The sequence below is a fragment of the Salminus brasiliensis genome, chromosome 1, assembly GCF_030463535.1.
Source record: "Salminus brasiliensis chromosome 1, fSalBra1.hap2, whole genome shotgun sequence".
NCBI lineage: Eukaryota > Metazoa > Chordata > Actinopteri > Characiformes > Bryconidae > Salminus > Salminus brasiliensis.
In genome coordinates, this window is record NC_132878.1 from 89,658,969 (window position 1) to 89,676,493 (window position 17,525).

At 40.1% G+C, this 17,525-nt stretch overlaps 1 protein-coding gene across 29 annotated transcripts in view; it reads right to left on the reverse strand.

The window, feature by feature from the left end:
* The window catches only part of rims2a (regulating synaptic membrane exocytosis 2a), a 268,366-nt gene that overhangs the window by 223,215 nt on the left and 27,626 nt on the right, over positions 1 to 17,525 (reverse strand). For 19 of the 29 annotated variants that reach the window (XM_072692306.1, XM_072692304.1, XM_072692300.1 and 16 more), the window contains exons 3-5: positions 15,230 to 15,262; positions 12,769 to 12,879; positions 1,421 to 1,631 (exon numbers count right to left, since the gene is read on the reverse strand). In XM_072692306.1, coding sequence (XP_072548407.1) covers positions 1,421 to 1,631; positions 12,769 to 12,879; positions 15,230 to 15,262 — 355 coding nt within the window. The remainder of the gene's footprint in view (positions 1 to 1,420; positions 1,632 to 12,768; positions 12,880 to 15,229; positions 15,263 to 17,525) is intronic. The other 10 variants (XM_072692324.1, XM_072692299.1, XM_072692322.1 and 7 more) reach the window with 2 other exon arrangements.

The window sequence follows — 17,525 nt, forward strand, 5'->3', positions numbered from 1 at the left end:
TATTTACCCACTTCCACCTTTTCCAAAATACAGTCGATCGGCCAGGACATGTTTGATGTCTGACGTTAAGATTTTTTTTAGACACAGAGGTCTAACGTGACAGAATTCAGAAATATTAGACCCATAACTCCAGTGTCTTGGCATGACTTGGTCAGTCGACTATGATTGAAGTAAGTGGGTTTTTTTCAGCAGTGTTTAAATGTGCTGTTTGCCAATGTTTGTATTGTCGAGATCAGAGGTTTTCAATCCCAGTATCCTGCATAGTTTCAGGTATTATCACAATTTCCCACTACAGCTAATCCAGCTCATGACATGCCTGATAATTAGCTGATGAGCTACATCTTATATGTTGAGGCAGAAATGGCAGAAACTATGCACTTTGAGCAGTACATCCCCACAACTGGAGCTGAAAACCACTGGTCAAGATCATCTTAACTATTAAAAACATTGATCTATGTATTACCATTTGATGTATTGGTACTATAGTGGTACAGTGTTTAAATCAGGGCTGTATAATGTGAATGTTATGTGTATAACAATATATGTATAACAATTATAAAGATGTATAAAGATACATATGATTATAAAGTAAATATATTGCTGTGACGCAAAAACATTGTATCTCCATAACGGCAGCATTACAAGAGAAGGAAATAACCTTCTTAACTTTCGATGGAAGTCAATGTGACATCAATCATTTTGGAGCATTTGTATTGGTACACCATGGAAATATGACACAATATAAAGGACAAATGGCAAACATTGACATACGAGGTATTTGTGTGACAGCAAGATATAGATATATATGTGTGTGTGTATGAATGATTTGGCAATGACCTGATTGCCTGCTTTCTTATAACAGAATACACTTCAACCATAGTTGCTACTGGTAAGTGCTTGTAATTTCACACTGAATGACTGCTTGATCAGCATATCAAACTTTTTGTTGTAGTACAGTAATGTGCAAAGGTCTTAGGCATTAGCCAAGAAAGCTAATTATCTATATAAGCTGTAAGTGTGATTTTAGGTGTAAACCAAAAAATATAATTAAAATAAATACAAAGACAGTCAGTGTTCAGTGGTCAGAATATGCTGTTGGTCAGTAAAGGTATAGGATATGCTGGTATCCAAGTGTCTGTAATATGCACAGTTGCTGGTTGCTGATCTTCTCTGTGACTACAAACACTGTAAGCATTTGTTCAGCTCTACCAGCAGCTCAGCTGATTGATTTTAATGATAGACGGGACGGTGACTGTAAATACTGGCCTTCCTCTAATACCTTAGAATTTCATCTTCTTTATTCTAATGTGAGTAAACACTTTCTCCTCAGCGAAATAGCTGTAGATACACTTTTCTACGGCAGCCTGAGAGAAAAAGGTGCCATAACACAGCCAGACCTGTTCAGCCTGAGTGCTCGTACCTTGTTGGAGCGGAGCGACACCCGTCCCCCGCAGCGGGCGCAGAACTTGGTTTGGCAATACGAACAGAGGTGGCCGCAGCCATCGGCAAATTTGGTCTTGTGGCAAATTCCGCAGGTGGGCGCGTCAGTCTTTTGCTCCGGTGTGGTCTGGGCCTCATCCGCCATCTTCTTCACCTGGTCCTTATACGACTCGAACTGCTGGTGCAGCTTCCTGCAGAAAAAGACACACAGCACATCAGAATACAGCAAGCGAGGTTGACCAATCAGATAAGGTATGCTTTACTGTTAACATTTAAAAGGGGAAATGCTCATATTAGTGGGGGGAGGGGGTTAAGAGCTTTGGCCATGGGCAACCAAGAGCACCCAAAAGCACCCTGTCAGTCATACATATGTATGGTTGCTGGTTTACCCCTCTTTACCCTGGGCTCTCAAGCCTCCAACCAGTACCCCCCACCCATCCACCTCGAACTCTGCTGTGTAAAAATCTTGAAGCTGCATTTCTTTCTTTTTGTTAAACTTAAAGAAATCACCAGCTGTCCTTTTCTTCTCATGATGAACGGATCAACAGAAATAATTTATATTCTAAAATGATAAAAAAAAATTATAATAATACAAGCTTTCTCACAACCATGATGCAATGCAGGTTAAAAACATGGCTGACGTACTGAAAGAGTTTACTATAAATCATATACTGTGTGTTGAATCTTACCTTCTACATTAAAACTACTTCAGATTGGCACAGAAAACATACACTCTAAACAAAAGGGCTCTATATCGTACTAAAAAGGGGGTTTGACTAGTTTGATAATGGAACAATTTTGCTCTATATAGAACCTAATACATAGAGAACTATTTAACCAGACAAAGAGCCTCTTAAATGTTTCTTTAAGTCCTGGTGGTTCTCCTGAAACCCTTTTTTAAGGTTGTACACTAACATTAAAAGCTTTGGAATAATTTACTAAATGAATGCTTTCAGTTGGGGGTGTCTGAATAGTGGATGTTAGGGGTGTTTGAGCAGTGGATTTTGGTTAGGACTGCTGTGATTCTTCGCCGTAGTTGATGACAATATTTAAGGCCAATGTATCTTTTTAACATTATGTCAGTTTTTCTTTTTTGCATGACTTGAAGTCCATACCTCTTGCACCACTGACCACCAGCAACCACGTACTTTGACGCCAGGGTTCTCCAGAGATCACATTCTTTGTGTAGGAAATGGTATAGATACACTAGATCACTTGCACTTTAATAAGGGCTATACACAGCCCAATGCACTGCTGACTGTTTTGCTGAAGTTCTTGGTTAAACCTAAATTTGTACTTATTTTTATTTGTACTTGTACTTATATTGAATTTTTTGGATGGAAAATAATCAGCAGAACAGCAGAGTCACTCGCTGTCTTCAAACGCAGACTGAAGACCTGCCTCTTCTGAGAGCACTTGGGCGAAGAGTAGGTTATTATGGTCTCCAGATTGACTTGTGTTTAGTAGTGTCTAAACTTAGAGGTCTTAGATCTTTGAATATTAGTCTACTCAAACTAGTTAAGGTTGTTCTCAAATAAATAGAGAAGCACTTTTGTAAGTCACTTTGGATAAGATAAATGCTGTAAATGTGAAGTAAATGTAAATGTAATCATTTCGATCAATCGACTAATCAACAAAATAATCGTTAGATTAATCGATAGAAAAATAGTCCTGAGTGGCATCCCTAATTTTGCCTACTCAACATCCCAACTTACAACCAACAAATGATCCACATCAGCTGTCGTCACTATTCTACATCAAACTCATGTTGGCATTAGACACTGCGCTGATGTTAAATTTCGGTCAACCCGACATCATGATCTACAGTCCATTCAACCAGATAACAACGTATATTAACATTGGTGGCCAGCTGGGTAATTGAAGATGTTCTGTTTCTGATATTACTAAAAAACACTGATTCCTACACAACTTCTACACAGTAGTTTATAGCACTACATCTAAAAACCCACAAGACTTAATATGTAATATATACACTAATAAAAGGATCATTATCCCCTTGTGGTCAGAACTGCTGTTCGTCCGCAGAGCCACTCCCTCAGATTAAAACAGATCCTTCACTAATAGTAGGCGGGGTTTGGTGGAGTGCCAAGCTGTGGCTGAATCGAATTCTACTTTCTCAGGTTTCTCGCCATTTAATGAATCATTTGCACCCATGCTTCTATTTCAGGGCCAGCCGTAAGCGAACACCAGGAGCGTTCGCAGCAGCCAAGCGGTACGGGCTCATGTGCAAACGCTGAATTCACATGGCGGCGAAAACACAGCAGTAGCAACAGCTCTGCGTTACAAAGAGCCTCTCATGTTCAAGACAGAGTGTTGTAGTGTCAGCCAAACAATACAGCAGAGATGCAAAGCAATACTTTACAGCAAAGGTTCAGTCAAACATCTCATTTACACAAGAACCCCCCCTTTACTCTCTACATAGTCAAACAGACGAGGTGCGTTGGGCCTCTGAAGTTGGCTTTTTTAGTTTTGAGCTATGAAGCTGAGGCTAATGTGATCTAATGTCAGACTAAGAAGTAAAGGAAACCTCATTGATTTGCACTGTGCTAACTGCAAGCCTACACCCTCACACTTACCACAAATTACATTCATTTCCTAAGTAAACTCCAACAGTCTTGCTTATGTGGCTTATAAGAGACAAATTGTGTAAATACGATTTCTCCTAAAATGAATTAAAATAAAGATATGATGCTATTTATAGTACAACTCACAGTATTACATTAATAGTACAGTTCACGCAAGACCAAAAAGGGCATACAGACAAGCTGATAAAGCATTTACACTATATGGACATAAGTATTGGGACACAATACTTCAATACTTAATGATTCAATTCAGGTGTCTTATTCAGTCCCATTGCCACGGGTGTATAAAATCAAGCATCCATGGGTGGTTCTAAAGAGCTCACTGAGTTCCAGCATGGTTCTGTAATAGGAGCCACCACTGCAACAACAAGAAAATTGATTGGAAATTGGTGAAATTTCTTCCCTTCTAGATCTTCCACCATCAGCTGTGAGTGGTATTACTGAAAAGTGGAAGCATTTAGGAACCACAGCAACTCAGCCAAGAAGTTACAGACCATTCTACAAGAAAAGGCCAGAGTAGACTCTATCTACTGAGGAGATTGAGGTCCTTTGGAGTGCAGGGACAATCTGCCATCTTTTATGGAGTGGTCTACTGGGGCAGTAGCATCTTGATGGCAGACAAGAAGAGACTGAATAAACTCATAAAGAGGGCCATCCGGCTCTGTCCTGGGAAGCTTCTTAGACCCAGTGCAGGTGGTGGGAGACAGGAGGATGACAGCCAAGCTGGCATCCATGCTGGAGAACAGCTCCCACCCCATGCATGAGACTCTGGCAGCAGTGGGCAGCTCCTTTAGTGACAGGCTGCTTCACCCCAAGTGTGTGAAGGAGCGATATCGCAGGTCCTTCCTTCCTGCTGCCGTCAGACTGCACAACCAACACTGCACCCAACGGACCACATACACACACACTTAAACTATACACACATGTTCAGGAAACAGAGGTCCCTCAATGTAAAAATACTATGTGCAATACCTCCCCCCCCCCACATGTGCAATTAAGGGCCAATTTACATAATCTGTAAATAATATTGTTAATGCTTTTTTTACTTCTATTATTTATATTGTGTATATAGTGGTGATTTATCTATGTTTTTGCATCTGATTGTCTTGCTATCCCTTTTCTGCTGTGACACTGAGAATTTCCCCACTGTGGGACTAATAAAGGATTATCTTATCTTATCTTATCTTATGTAAAGCTACAGAGCGGGGTCATGGGCCGAGTGCTGAGCTCAAAGCATAGTGCAGAAAAGCCTCCAACGTTCTGCTGACTCAATAACTGCAGAGCTCCAGACCTGCTGCTGTTAGAGCTGCGAAGGGGAGGGACCAAGTCCATATTAATGACTTTTGTCCATATAGTGCATTAACTAGTTAACTAACTAGTTAATTAGTAAGCTACTTGCAAACTCATATGGCTGCCCTGACTGCTCAGAATGGTCTTATCCCCCTCAAAAAAGATTTACAGCTGTTCACCCTAAGCAAAAAGCTCTATATTATATTGAAAAAGGTTTTTTGGGGATCTTTGGAAGCATTTACAAAAGCTTTTCCACCTTTAAAGGAATAATGCAGCACTTATCTCAAATGCAGTCAGTCAGTCAAGACATGTTTGGTATGTTTGGTATGTAAAGGTTTGCTTCTTTAGTTTAGAACTAAGCTAACACTGCTGACCAACCAACACTGCATATAAGATCGTCACCATTCTCACCTCAGTAAATACACGCTCAGAAATGTCCCCTTACACATCCAGCTTTAATAAAGTCTTTCCATACTGTTTAATGGACCCCTTAACACCCAAGCCTTATCAACACACATCAGGGTGTATTACTCAGTAACTACAGGGACATCTGTACAAACTGGTGAAACTATTCTCTGGTTTATAACACTTTTGGCTCATCGGCAGACCATAGTCCGTTTAAGAGGTTAACCTTTGCTTGTTTTTAATGTCCACAGTGTTTCCCCCCATGTCTGGGTGTTTGTTTGTTTAGGTGTTTTATTTGTTTGTTTGTTTTTTCTTCACCTTGTTTGGGATATGTATATGTGTGTATATATATATATATATATATATATATATATATATATATATATATACATGTATATACTATACATTTGTTTATTGTATACACTGTTCTAACCTAAAGGCAGTTTAAGCAGGGCAGTGGAGAGGGGTGGAGGTTTTCGGAGATATAACAAAAAAAATCTAATAAATTGATTTTTGATGCCTGTAAGTTAAATATGTGTTCATCTCAATAAAAATATTAACAATATAAAAAAACATAGCTTGTTCTTTCTTTACTTGTTTACATAGCAAATCTATTTCTGCAAGTGTTTATCAAGACGAGATTGGTGACAGTGTCCAGCGTTTGTTAGCAATGTTAGCTTAGCATCTCAGTTTTACCTTTTGTGAGTATTAACAGATTAAATGATCAGTAATAATTATTAACATTTCTGGAAATTGGCTTAAAAGCTTGTGCGGTGCTGGAATGCAGATGGTGTAGCATAATGGATAACAACACTGTAACAGTCTTGCCCTCCCAATGGCAGACAGTCATTCGATTCCCAGGTAAGGCAAGTACACCACTCTACACACAATCTCTCAAGATTCCTAACTCTACATTCTCCAAACTCTGTCACATGATTCAATGTAAGTCACTCTGGATAAGATACCATAAATCACATCTGAATGCAGTTCATGAGGAGAACTCCACTCTTGGTCTTTGTAGTGCCCTCCGTTCACATGGGAGCCATTTCAGTGTTGGAGCATCTACTCCTCCTACTGCCCGTGCAACCCTGCCGTGGCCTGGCAGGAGTCAGCTCCTGGGTCAACGGTCAGAGTTTAGGGGTCAGGCAGTGCGTCTGCAACGCTACCTCCGTGCCCGCATGTCGCACATGTATTTTGTATGCCACCTGTCAATCAGCCGCCACCGTAGAAACCAAAGCCTGCAGTGCACTCCGTAATCTGCCGATTAGGGCAGTTTTGGCCCCTACATCTGCCCCTGCAACATGCATTAGCATGCTGAATTATTGAGCACCCAGATCTCTTTGCCGTGTGAACACGCTTGGGCGTTAACCAGCACAGACCAAATCTAGAGACCAGGCAGAAGCATCACTTATGCAGCTGGACCGAGTATGGTAGTATGGCTGAAGGGGACCACTCGTATGCGCCACTATTCTTACAGCATCTTTAGCTTGATTTGGATGGGATTTAAGAGACAAGGGGTCCTGCGATGGTTGCTTCTTTTACAGATGCTACACAGTAATTCGGTTATGTCACAGTTCGTCTCCCTCCTCCCCAGAGAAAATGACCCCCAGCCCAATTACCTACTGATATCCACCAACCTCTGAGGAGGCCTGATGACATTAGTCCCATCCAGATCTTCATGATCTCCATGATTTTCCAGGCAGATGCTGCCTCAGAAAAACTCGATCTTCCTGGTCCATGGTTAGTAATTGTTATGTACGACAGTTCATCTCTATCAGTAGAGCGTATCCATCACGAAGCTTATGTTATTCCCAGAGCTTAGCTATCACTAGTAGTGTATTCTTAGAGGTAGTAGAGTATGATCAAAGAATCTAGGTAAAATATCTAATACGTCTCATTAGATATTTCTCAGACGAACATTATGCAATATTTTACCAGCCTTATGTAACTATGGTATCACTTTACCTAAAAGGGTTATTATAGATGTCTTATAGATGCTCACCATTCATTTAACTAACATTCAACTAAAGGTCTATTAAATAACAACTAAACTCTTAGCTGAATGTAAAAGGTCCCTGCCTCTAACGCTAACCCTTACCTTAACATTACCCTTGAATCAACACTAAATTCTAACCTTAACCTTAAATCTAATCCTAAACCTAATGCTAAAGGGTAAGGTTTAGGTTAGGGTTAGGGTTAGGAGACAATCAATAGACAGCCAATTACATTCAACTTAGTGTTCAGTTGCATTTAATAGGTGTTCAGATGAATGTTAGTCAGGTGAGCACTTTAAAGTGGCAATCCGAGTAAAGTGTTACCAATATTGAGATATATATAGATAGATAGATAGATAGATAGATAGGTAGATAAAATGTTATATAAAAAAAATATATATAAAATATATATAATAAATAAATATAATAATAAAGTATATGTATATTATATTATGTATATTATGATTTTAAGTGAAAATATGATAAATGAGAATTAGAAATATCATGTATTTAAAGAAGATTGTTTTTGGCAATGTAGGTAGAAAGCTATTTTATATTATATAATATATTGTTTTTTTTTGTGCAGACTTCTATTACCAGAGAATTCCCCAACCAGTTTATACAGAAGTTCCTGGAATTGCTGAATAATACACCTTTAATAAGCCTTTCTGTGTTAAGAGGTTATTTTAGGTTAAATTAGAACTAATTATTACACAAAGAATTATTAGGGAAGGCAGTGGTCACATCTGTTGATGCAGTGATCAGAGTGGCAGGTCAGGAGAGTGGCAGCTGTAGTTGCATATTACCGGATGGTTTGTATGATGTTCAGTTATTTATTTTATTTAACCATAAAAAAATGATGGAATATTGGAAAACTTACACAGAAAATTGAACTTGCACGTTGACTCGTCTGACCTGCTAAGCTGGAGTTAAGTTCATGACATGCATTTAAAAAAAAACATGATTTAAGTGTCTGGCCAAGAGACACCCAGAGTCATCTGTCATCTCAGATGAATGCCACTGAACCCCTCGCCTATGCAGAATCAGCTCTCTATAGCCTGACCTTCCTGTCCCACTGACCTACTCATTCAGATTACTTTCCTCACACAATAACGACGGAACCCACTCAGCACCTCCTCACGGTCAATGAATTCATCTTCATGCGCGCAAGACATAATCAACCATTCGAGCATGCTCACCTCCAGGTGGTGCTAGAATAATAATCCACACAGACTCACAGAATCTCATTTACGTTTTTACTGGATTGTAGAAGCAGATCAAGGCTTAAATAACCAAGAGACCATCTTCATTCTATGCTTTACAATCTTAATTTACTCCTGATATGTTGAGCTGAATCAAAATCTAAGTCTAGGTCTATAATCTAGTCTAAGAACATTTATTTCAAGCTCAAATCCAAACAATCAAAGACCAGAAATGACAGAATGCCACTTTGTCTTGTCCTATACCAATACTGTACATATGCTCTACTTGAGTATAGGCTGTATAGTTCGGAGACTGCATATTTGATGCCTAGTGATGCCACAGCCATCTGTGACTGAGAGTCCAAGAGAGCATAACTGGTTTCCCTCTCACTCTCATAATGCTAGCCAAGCAGGCCGCTGGTAGCTCACGTAACACAGATGGCAGTTCGAGCTCTCCTCCAAGCATGTTCAGCCATTCACAAATATTCATTTGGAGGAAGGCAGTGCTAGGCCATTCTACCAGTGATGGGAGTGTAGGTAACATAAAAGGGCGAGGCTTAGCTAGTGAGTGGAAGTTAGAGGTGGTTAAACTGGGGAGAAAACTGAACCATGCACCCTAGTGTTCAGTGACAAGAGTATTAGTGAGATCAGGATGTTGGATGATTAAAAAGTACTGGATAAAGCATCATCAATCATTCCAGAAAACACAGTTTCACTGCTCCACAGCTCAATGCTGGGGTGCTTTATACACCTCTAGCCCACGCCTGGCATTAGGCAGCATGGTGCCAATAGGTTCCTGTTTATCTGCTTTGGAGAGTCCTATTCTATTGGCAGTACTTCTCTACAGGCACTAGACAAGCTGTGTGTGTATGCATTTCCACATCTCTGTCAGCAATGGGTGCACACTTAGTAGCTAAATGCATTTATTAGAAGGGGTGTCCACAAATATTTGGACATACTGATGCTAACATGACATTGAAAACTGCATAAAGGTGCTAAGGCTAAATTCTGGCAGTGACAAACAGCATCACGGGGTAGATTCCTGGTCTTGTCATCATAGTAATTGTGAACCCACCTGAACCCACTCACACCTGGTGTGATACTCTGGGTCCCACTGGGTTCAGATAATTAGTTGAGATTCCACATTAGCTTTCAGCACTACATAAGCACCCCAAAAACGCCTAAAACCATACTTCCCAAAGGATGCCCAGCGCCCACACCACGCCCATCACTCTGCACCCTGTCCACAACACACTGCACTTGGTTCCCAGAGTGACTCCGGGTCCCGAGCACCAAACAGCGGGCAGGCGACAGGCACCTCAGGCCTGGATGGGCTCCAGTGGACCTGGCAGCAGGCAGTGGGTCGGATAGCAAGGCAGCCAGCTGCGACACACAGCCCACATGAAACCATACGCTGCTCTCTGTCTCATAACAAACACACACACACACACACTCCCCTCACCTCTCAGCTGACGCACTGCAGTCTGAAGAAACATAAACCAGCACTCTGACACTGACTCCTCATATGAGTGACAGGACTGTGACCCACAGACCAGACGTTTATGTCACTTCTGCAGGTTTGGACTTGCTTTCTAGAACATTGCATGCAGTCAGGTCCACAATGTGTGTCCTGTTGCCTCTGTACACCACCAACCAAGCTGTGATTGAAGAGTAGACCTTACATTACCTTAGAAATTACAGCTATTTTTATACATTCCCTCCATTTCACAGCTCAGAAGCAATTGGACAAACTAACCTAGTTATAAATATAAGGATTATTTTAATATTTGGAAGTAAATCCTTTGCAGTCACTGTCTGCCTGAAGGCCAGACCCCATGTACATTACCATAAGCTGAATTTCTTCCCTTGAGTTGCTTTCCAAGGCTTTTACTGCAGCCGCCTTTAGTCGCTGCAAATTTGTGAGTCTTGCTCGTTCAGTTTTATCTTCAGTAAGTGAAAAGCTGCTCAGTTGACTCTGTCATTGTAAAACATTTATTTTCTTTAACTTAAGAAGCTTTTGGGTAGCTTTTGCAGTGTGTTTATCATTAATAAACACTAGTTCCACTGGCAGCCATATATGCCCATGCCATGACACTGCCTCCACCATGTTTAACAGATGATGTGTTGTGTTTTGGATTATTGGTTGTAATTTGGTTGTAAAAGAGGATTGGTTTCTTAACTGTTGATCCAAAATCTTTGTTAAACAAAGTGTTTGCTCAAAACTGAAAGAATTGATTTATAAAGGTTTGGGAAGCCTTGTTCAGTGTAAACAAGTACATTGTTCATTTGCAAACTGAGCACTATATATATTTATTTGCTGAATTACACATAATTACACATATAATATGTGGACAGACTAAGCTTCGTTTAAGCTGTATTCCTTACTGTCAACAATTCAACAGCATTATTTTCCTGGAGTGCAGGGTTCCCATGAAACTGATAATTTCAACACTGAGTAAACATGATGTTCCAGTGCTGGAAAGTCAAGCAACCTAGCGCTAAATATGTTGTATTTGATACTTACTGCCCTGTTTGAGTGTATAAGCTGTTATCTTATGAGTAGTGTACTACATACACAGTAAAGAGCCTTTCAAGATTCAGCCAATAATTTTATCTGAGCAACATATTGCCTAGCACACAGCTGACGTAGTTCAGCATGCGACTATGGACTGAGGGTCTAAAAAAGGTTCTACAAAAGTTGCTTCTAAAAAAAGAAATGCTGTTAAATATTTACTATGTTAACTTGAACAGGACAAACTGGCATCATTTGACAATATCTCTTAAACTTGGTTTGGGAGAAAAGTCCTAAAAGTCCTGTTTTTAAAGCACATAATTGTTCAGCTCTGCTCTTATAATGATGGATCACACTGTGCTCGTAAAACTAGAACAGATCTCAAATAAGAAAACACTGGTGAATGTCAGAATCTTTGTAAAAACAACATAAGTGGGTTTTAATTTAGGTAATTATATTGGGTGATTAGTTCTGGCATTCTCATGGCATATCTCAAAAATATTGGATAGAGCTCCATCAATCCAGAGAACATAGTTCTCCTGGTCCACAGCCCAACACAGAGCTTCATGCTGATGGGTGGCATTGGACCTGGTGACCTTAGACTCAAGTGCTCTAAAGAGATTAAGCACACAATGGCCACCTTAAAGCAGCCAGGTGTCTGAAAATATATGTGTTTAATCATTTTCGGATTAAGTACATCTTACAAATTTTTCGGTTCGGCTAAAGCTCCATACAACTCAACCCCAGCAGCCTCCGGCACATCCAGACATCCATTCCTAACTATAACGTAGCCAGAGTAAACGTACAGGACACTGGATTCATATCTTTGACAGATACCAGGATTTCCTGGGTTCAGGATTCGCTCGTGTTACTTTTAAAAGCCTCATTTTATTTTAAAGGTCCCACGGCTCAGTCTGCAGTGCTTTTTCTATTCAGCACAGCACAGAGCGACCAATCAGAACAGAGATCATTTACTAACTCTTACAGGCACAGTACCAAAGGGATAAAAATCTTATTAAATGAAGTACGCCTGCTTTTGGTACATAAACCCACACAAATGTCATTAGTGAACCTCAGGGTTACAAATACAGAAGATGCCCTTTATGAGCATTTCATGGTTCCCTATCCTAAACCTCCCAGACAAGCACCAGAAGTACATCAGATGTACTGTCGGTGTAAATGTCCTTACAGTAGAGCATAACAGAAATTCCTGTAGTGTGCCTTAAGCTTCAACTGCGACCACAGGGCAGAAGGGCCTGCTGGGTAATGTAGTTTTCACCTGACCAGGGACATGGATGATAGGCTAACAATTTACTTACGGTTCCGGCTCCTTCGGAGACTCTGTTTGGGGCTCATTTGGGGGCTTTGTCTGCGGCTGGAGAACATTATTTACCAGCTCCGATATCCCGCTAAAGGGACCTTTGAACCACCTGCACAGACAAGCAGGACATCAGCGAGGCTGACCGTCAGAAGAGGACACACAGAGAGAGAGAGAGAGAAAGAGAGAGAGGAGGGCTAGTACGAGTCAGAGTGACCATCACTATCGCAGCTGCACTCCAGCACACTACACTAATGTTGGGCAGAGAGGAAGGGAACCAGCGGCTACGGAAAACGAGCCACATCAACATATGCGCACAGTACCAGAGAAAGAGAGAGAGAGAGAGAGAGAGAGAGAGAGAGACAGAGAGAGAGAGAGAGAGAGAACAGAGAGAGAGAGAGAGAGAGAGAGAAAGAGAGAGAGAGAGAGAGAGACAGAGAGAGAGAGAGGAGAGAGAGAAAGAGAGAGAGACAGAGAGAGAGAGAGAGAAAGAGAGAGAGAGAGAGAGAGAAAGAAGAGAAAGAGAGAGAGAGAGAGGAGAGAAAGAGAAAGAGAGAGAGAGAGAAAGAGAGAGAGAGAGAGAGAGAGAGAGAGAGAGAGAGAGAGAAAGAGAGAGAGAGAGAGAGAGAGAGAGGAAAGAGAAAGAGAAAGAGAGAGAGAGAGAGAGAAAGAGAGAGAGAGAGAGAAAGAGAGAGAGAGAGAGAGAGAGAGAGAGAGAGAGTGAGAGAGAGAGGAGAGAGAGAGGACTCAGAGAGGAAGAGAAAGATACAAAAATAGAGGGACGGGAAAAGAACTGAGAGGAAAAAAGACGGGGCCGATAGTTCTGCCAAAAATCGAACGTACACACTCTTACACCAAAATGTAGCCAATTAGCCAAGCTAGGTTTGGTGTCTGAAGTTTGGGTTCTTCAGTTTTACGCTACAGCTACAAGGCTAATTGGCTAAGAAGCAATGTTGAGCCAAGTCATCTGTAATAGATTTCTAGCTAATGTGCTTTCTAACACTGTAGGACTGTACGATCTGTAAACATGGCAAACGTGGCTATTACTGCCAAAACTCGGCTTCTGCTAGCAACCCTAGTGAATTCCAGTAGAATGTTAGCGCTAAGCTAACAACACTGTCCAACATTTTTCTAGATTGTTATACGATTAAACACAGGCTTTCAAATCTTACAAAATATCCCGCATGTTTTATTCGAAGCTTGTGACAATATAGCAGCATCAGTAAGATGTTTTCGTAGCTCTGTTATTCACAGTGCCAGTGATGTGTCCTAGGGTCACGCAAACGCACCAGACAGTCCTAGAAGAGCAGTGCAGAGCCATGTTTCAGACCAGCTTTGGATTCTGCATTTCAGAATGTGTCACGATCAGGTACTTCGTTGCCCACCCTTCATTACCGACTACCTTTAAGTGTACATGGACACTAACTATTTGCCACTATTACTATTACTATTACCATCACTACTATTACTATCTATATTATTACTTATCATCTCTAGTTATATTATGATTATAGGAGTGGTCAGGGCTTAGGACTTACATATGACCCAATGTTGCAGGTTTTTAAGGAAGTTTAAAAAAAAAAAATCTACATACTGATCCTTTAAAGAGCTGCTATGCAGTTCAGATTTCCTGGTTGGATGAATGCTGCATTTCACAGTAGATCACAGTAGATAACCATCAAAATACTCCAGGAGTCACAGTGGAATCAGCCAATCACAATTTTGATTTCCAATAAGCACAACCAGTTACAGCTAAGTGTCCGGGATTGTTTTTATTATTTTTATTAAAGGGACAGTTTTACCATATTAAGAGCTACAGATGAAGCAGTCATTTCCATTCCTCGTAAGCTACAGTAGCCTTGTAGCTCTAGCGCAAAACTAAAGAAGCAAACTCGTCTTGGCTGATGAAGTAAATCTGGGATGAGTGGTCAATTATTGGCCGAAAATTCGTGTGATTTTTGGCCGAACGGTCCCTATAGAGGAAGCAGGCAGAGCTGCAGCCAGTGGAACCATAGGTGGTGTTAACCAACCACACACAGAACGGCCATATGTTATACACAGAAACAGAGAGATAGATAGATAGATAGATAGATAGAGAGAGAGAGAGAGAGAGAGAGAGATCAAACACAGCATCTCTCTGGAACTGACAGACTGGGCTGAGAAGCAGGTAAAGCGGGACAGACACATCCAGTCACCTCCGACTGGATGAAGCAAGTGCCCATCGACGGCTCTCAAACACAGCCAATAAAGAAAAGAAAGCAATGACCAACTCTAGCCAGCCAATCACCAGAGAGAAAGAGAGAGAGAGAGGAGGGAGAAAGCACTGCTAATCACAGAGGAAGCCACCATAAACAATGAACAGAAATGAACAGATAAAGAAAAAATATAAATATAGCACAGCACACCAACCAATGAGAAGGGAAGGGTCAAAGCCTGAGCGCTCTGGGTAAAGAGATACTTACTGCGCTGACTGAGGCTTTGGATCTTCTTTGACCCTAAAAATAAAAATACATGACCAACTCAGTGGGGGCGGGGAGCACAACAGAAAGACAAAAAGAAATGGCCGAGTTAAAGGAATGCTTCAGCGTTTGACAACCCAGTCTCTGACTGCTGCTCTGTCTGTAACATTCGTCCGGTTACCACATCCAACCATTTCATGGAGCTTCTCCATGGCTGGAAAGAGCAGGAGACACATTGACTCGTTGCACTCGCTTAAAGCAGGTGGCAATGGACATTTGCTGAATTCCTGAATAAATGTTTAAAACATGCTTATTAGCATCTATAAGTATTGTATACTTATATATACGTATATATACACACTTAAGTGTATATTATTCATATTGTATTAGAATCAGCAATTTAGCTTGTTGTTAGCATGTTAGCTTGTTGCAAACATAAGTCGGGTTTTCCCATTCAAATGTTTTACGCACCTACTTAAGGACAAAATTCTACATACTGCTGCTTTAAAGAGCTGCTATGCAACAACAGCAGCCAAACAAGTGCTAGATCTTTGTTAGCGTCCATTTTTACCCAACCTCACACAGCAGGGGTTGCATAAATGCTTTAAATTGGTAAGTTACGGTAAGCTCAGAGTTCCTGATTGGGATGAATGCAGCATTTTACAGTAGATTAATCCTGAAGTAAAAATACTTCAGGAGTCACAGTGGAATCAGCCAATCACAATTTTGATTTCCAATAAGCACAACCAATTTCAGCTAAGTGTGATGTTTGTGTTACGTTTCTGTGATTATTATTATTATTATTATTATTATTATTACTGGGATAGTATTACAATATTAGGCGCTACAGACTAGGCAGTCATTTCCATTACCCGTTAGCTACAGTAGCCTTGTAGCTCTAGTGTAAAACTAAAGAAGCAAACTCGTCTTGGGTGATAACCTACATCTGGTGTAAGTGGTCAATTCTTGACCGAAACGTCTGGTGATTTTTGGCCGGACGCTGCTGATAACATCATTTTTGGTTATATTTTTTATGTTTTATGTTTTGTTGATCTTTTGTCCTCTTACTAGATTACTGTAAAGCTGCATTATACAAATAAATATAGAACAAGCCATAGGGCCAGTTGTTTCTTCAGTCATCAGCAACTGATAGCTACTTAAGGTTTGAAATGTCAATGTTTATTAAATTATACAAAAATATTAAATGATATATTTTCCACTTTGTCCCAGCATATAAAACTGGATGGAAAACTTGCTATATTAGCACTACAAATGAAAATTAAATGCAAGTTTTGTTTTGTGTAAAATATTAACGGTATACTTAAAAAACTTTAAATGCTCCAATAAGCTGAAATGCAAACTTTAACATGTTAACATGAGGCACATTTACCACGACTCCTCATTTTTACTGTATAAGAAACTATATCGTATTTCGATGAACTGTGAAGGGATTACTGGTGTAATTCAGCATCTGTGTCCCCCCAATATCGTCTATGAAAGGTGTGTTTGGAGTCTCTTCTTTGAACAGGACAACATGTCAAATGATTGTCTGTGGTAACAGTGCGACAGATTACAGAGCATACAACGATCAGGTTGAAATCCAGTGAGGCATACTTTAAATTAAACATAAACACAGAACATAAGCGTATATTAAACAAATGTAACATAAAATTAATTGCAGAAATGTAATAATGAGGACTTCAGCAAAAAAAATACACGCATTACAATACACACATAAAAAAGACAGAAACAGATCAGTCCAACATGCAAAACATAAAAGATGACTAATTAGTTATAGTTAAAAAAAATTATAATAAAAATAAAAGAAAAATTATTAATAATAAAATAAATTGAACACAATTAAGAACACAAAAATGAAATCAAGACCAGGGATATAAATGTAGCTCATCCTCTGCAAAAACACACATCCACCAAGCAAGCTAAATTTACAGCCCTTACACTAGGGCTGTCACGATTACAAGATTCAAACTTTTGCGATTAGTTGACGATTAGTTAATTTTTATGATGATAATGCATAACCTATATTTTTATACTGGTCTCTATTAAAGAAATAAATAGATCCTGATAAGAACAACCAATTCTATGCAAAACTGACCTTACTAAGCATTCTCTTCACTGTAGTGCAGAACAAGATCTCACAGCAAAGGTCTCCAAAATCTATTAGAAAGCCTTTTCCCTGATGGTAGAGACAGATTCCTCAGACAAAAGCAGGATCAGTTTTAATGACCCTTGATTTCAGAAAATAACAATGAATGAGTAGGTGTCCCAGATACTTTTG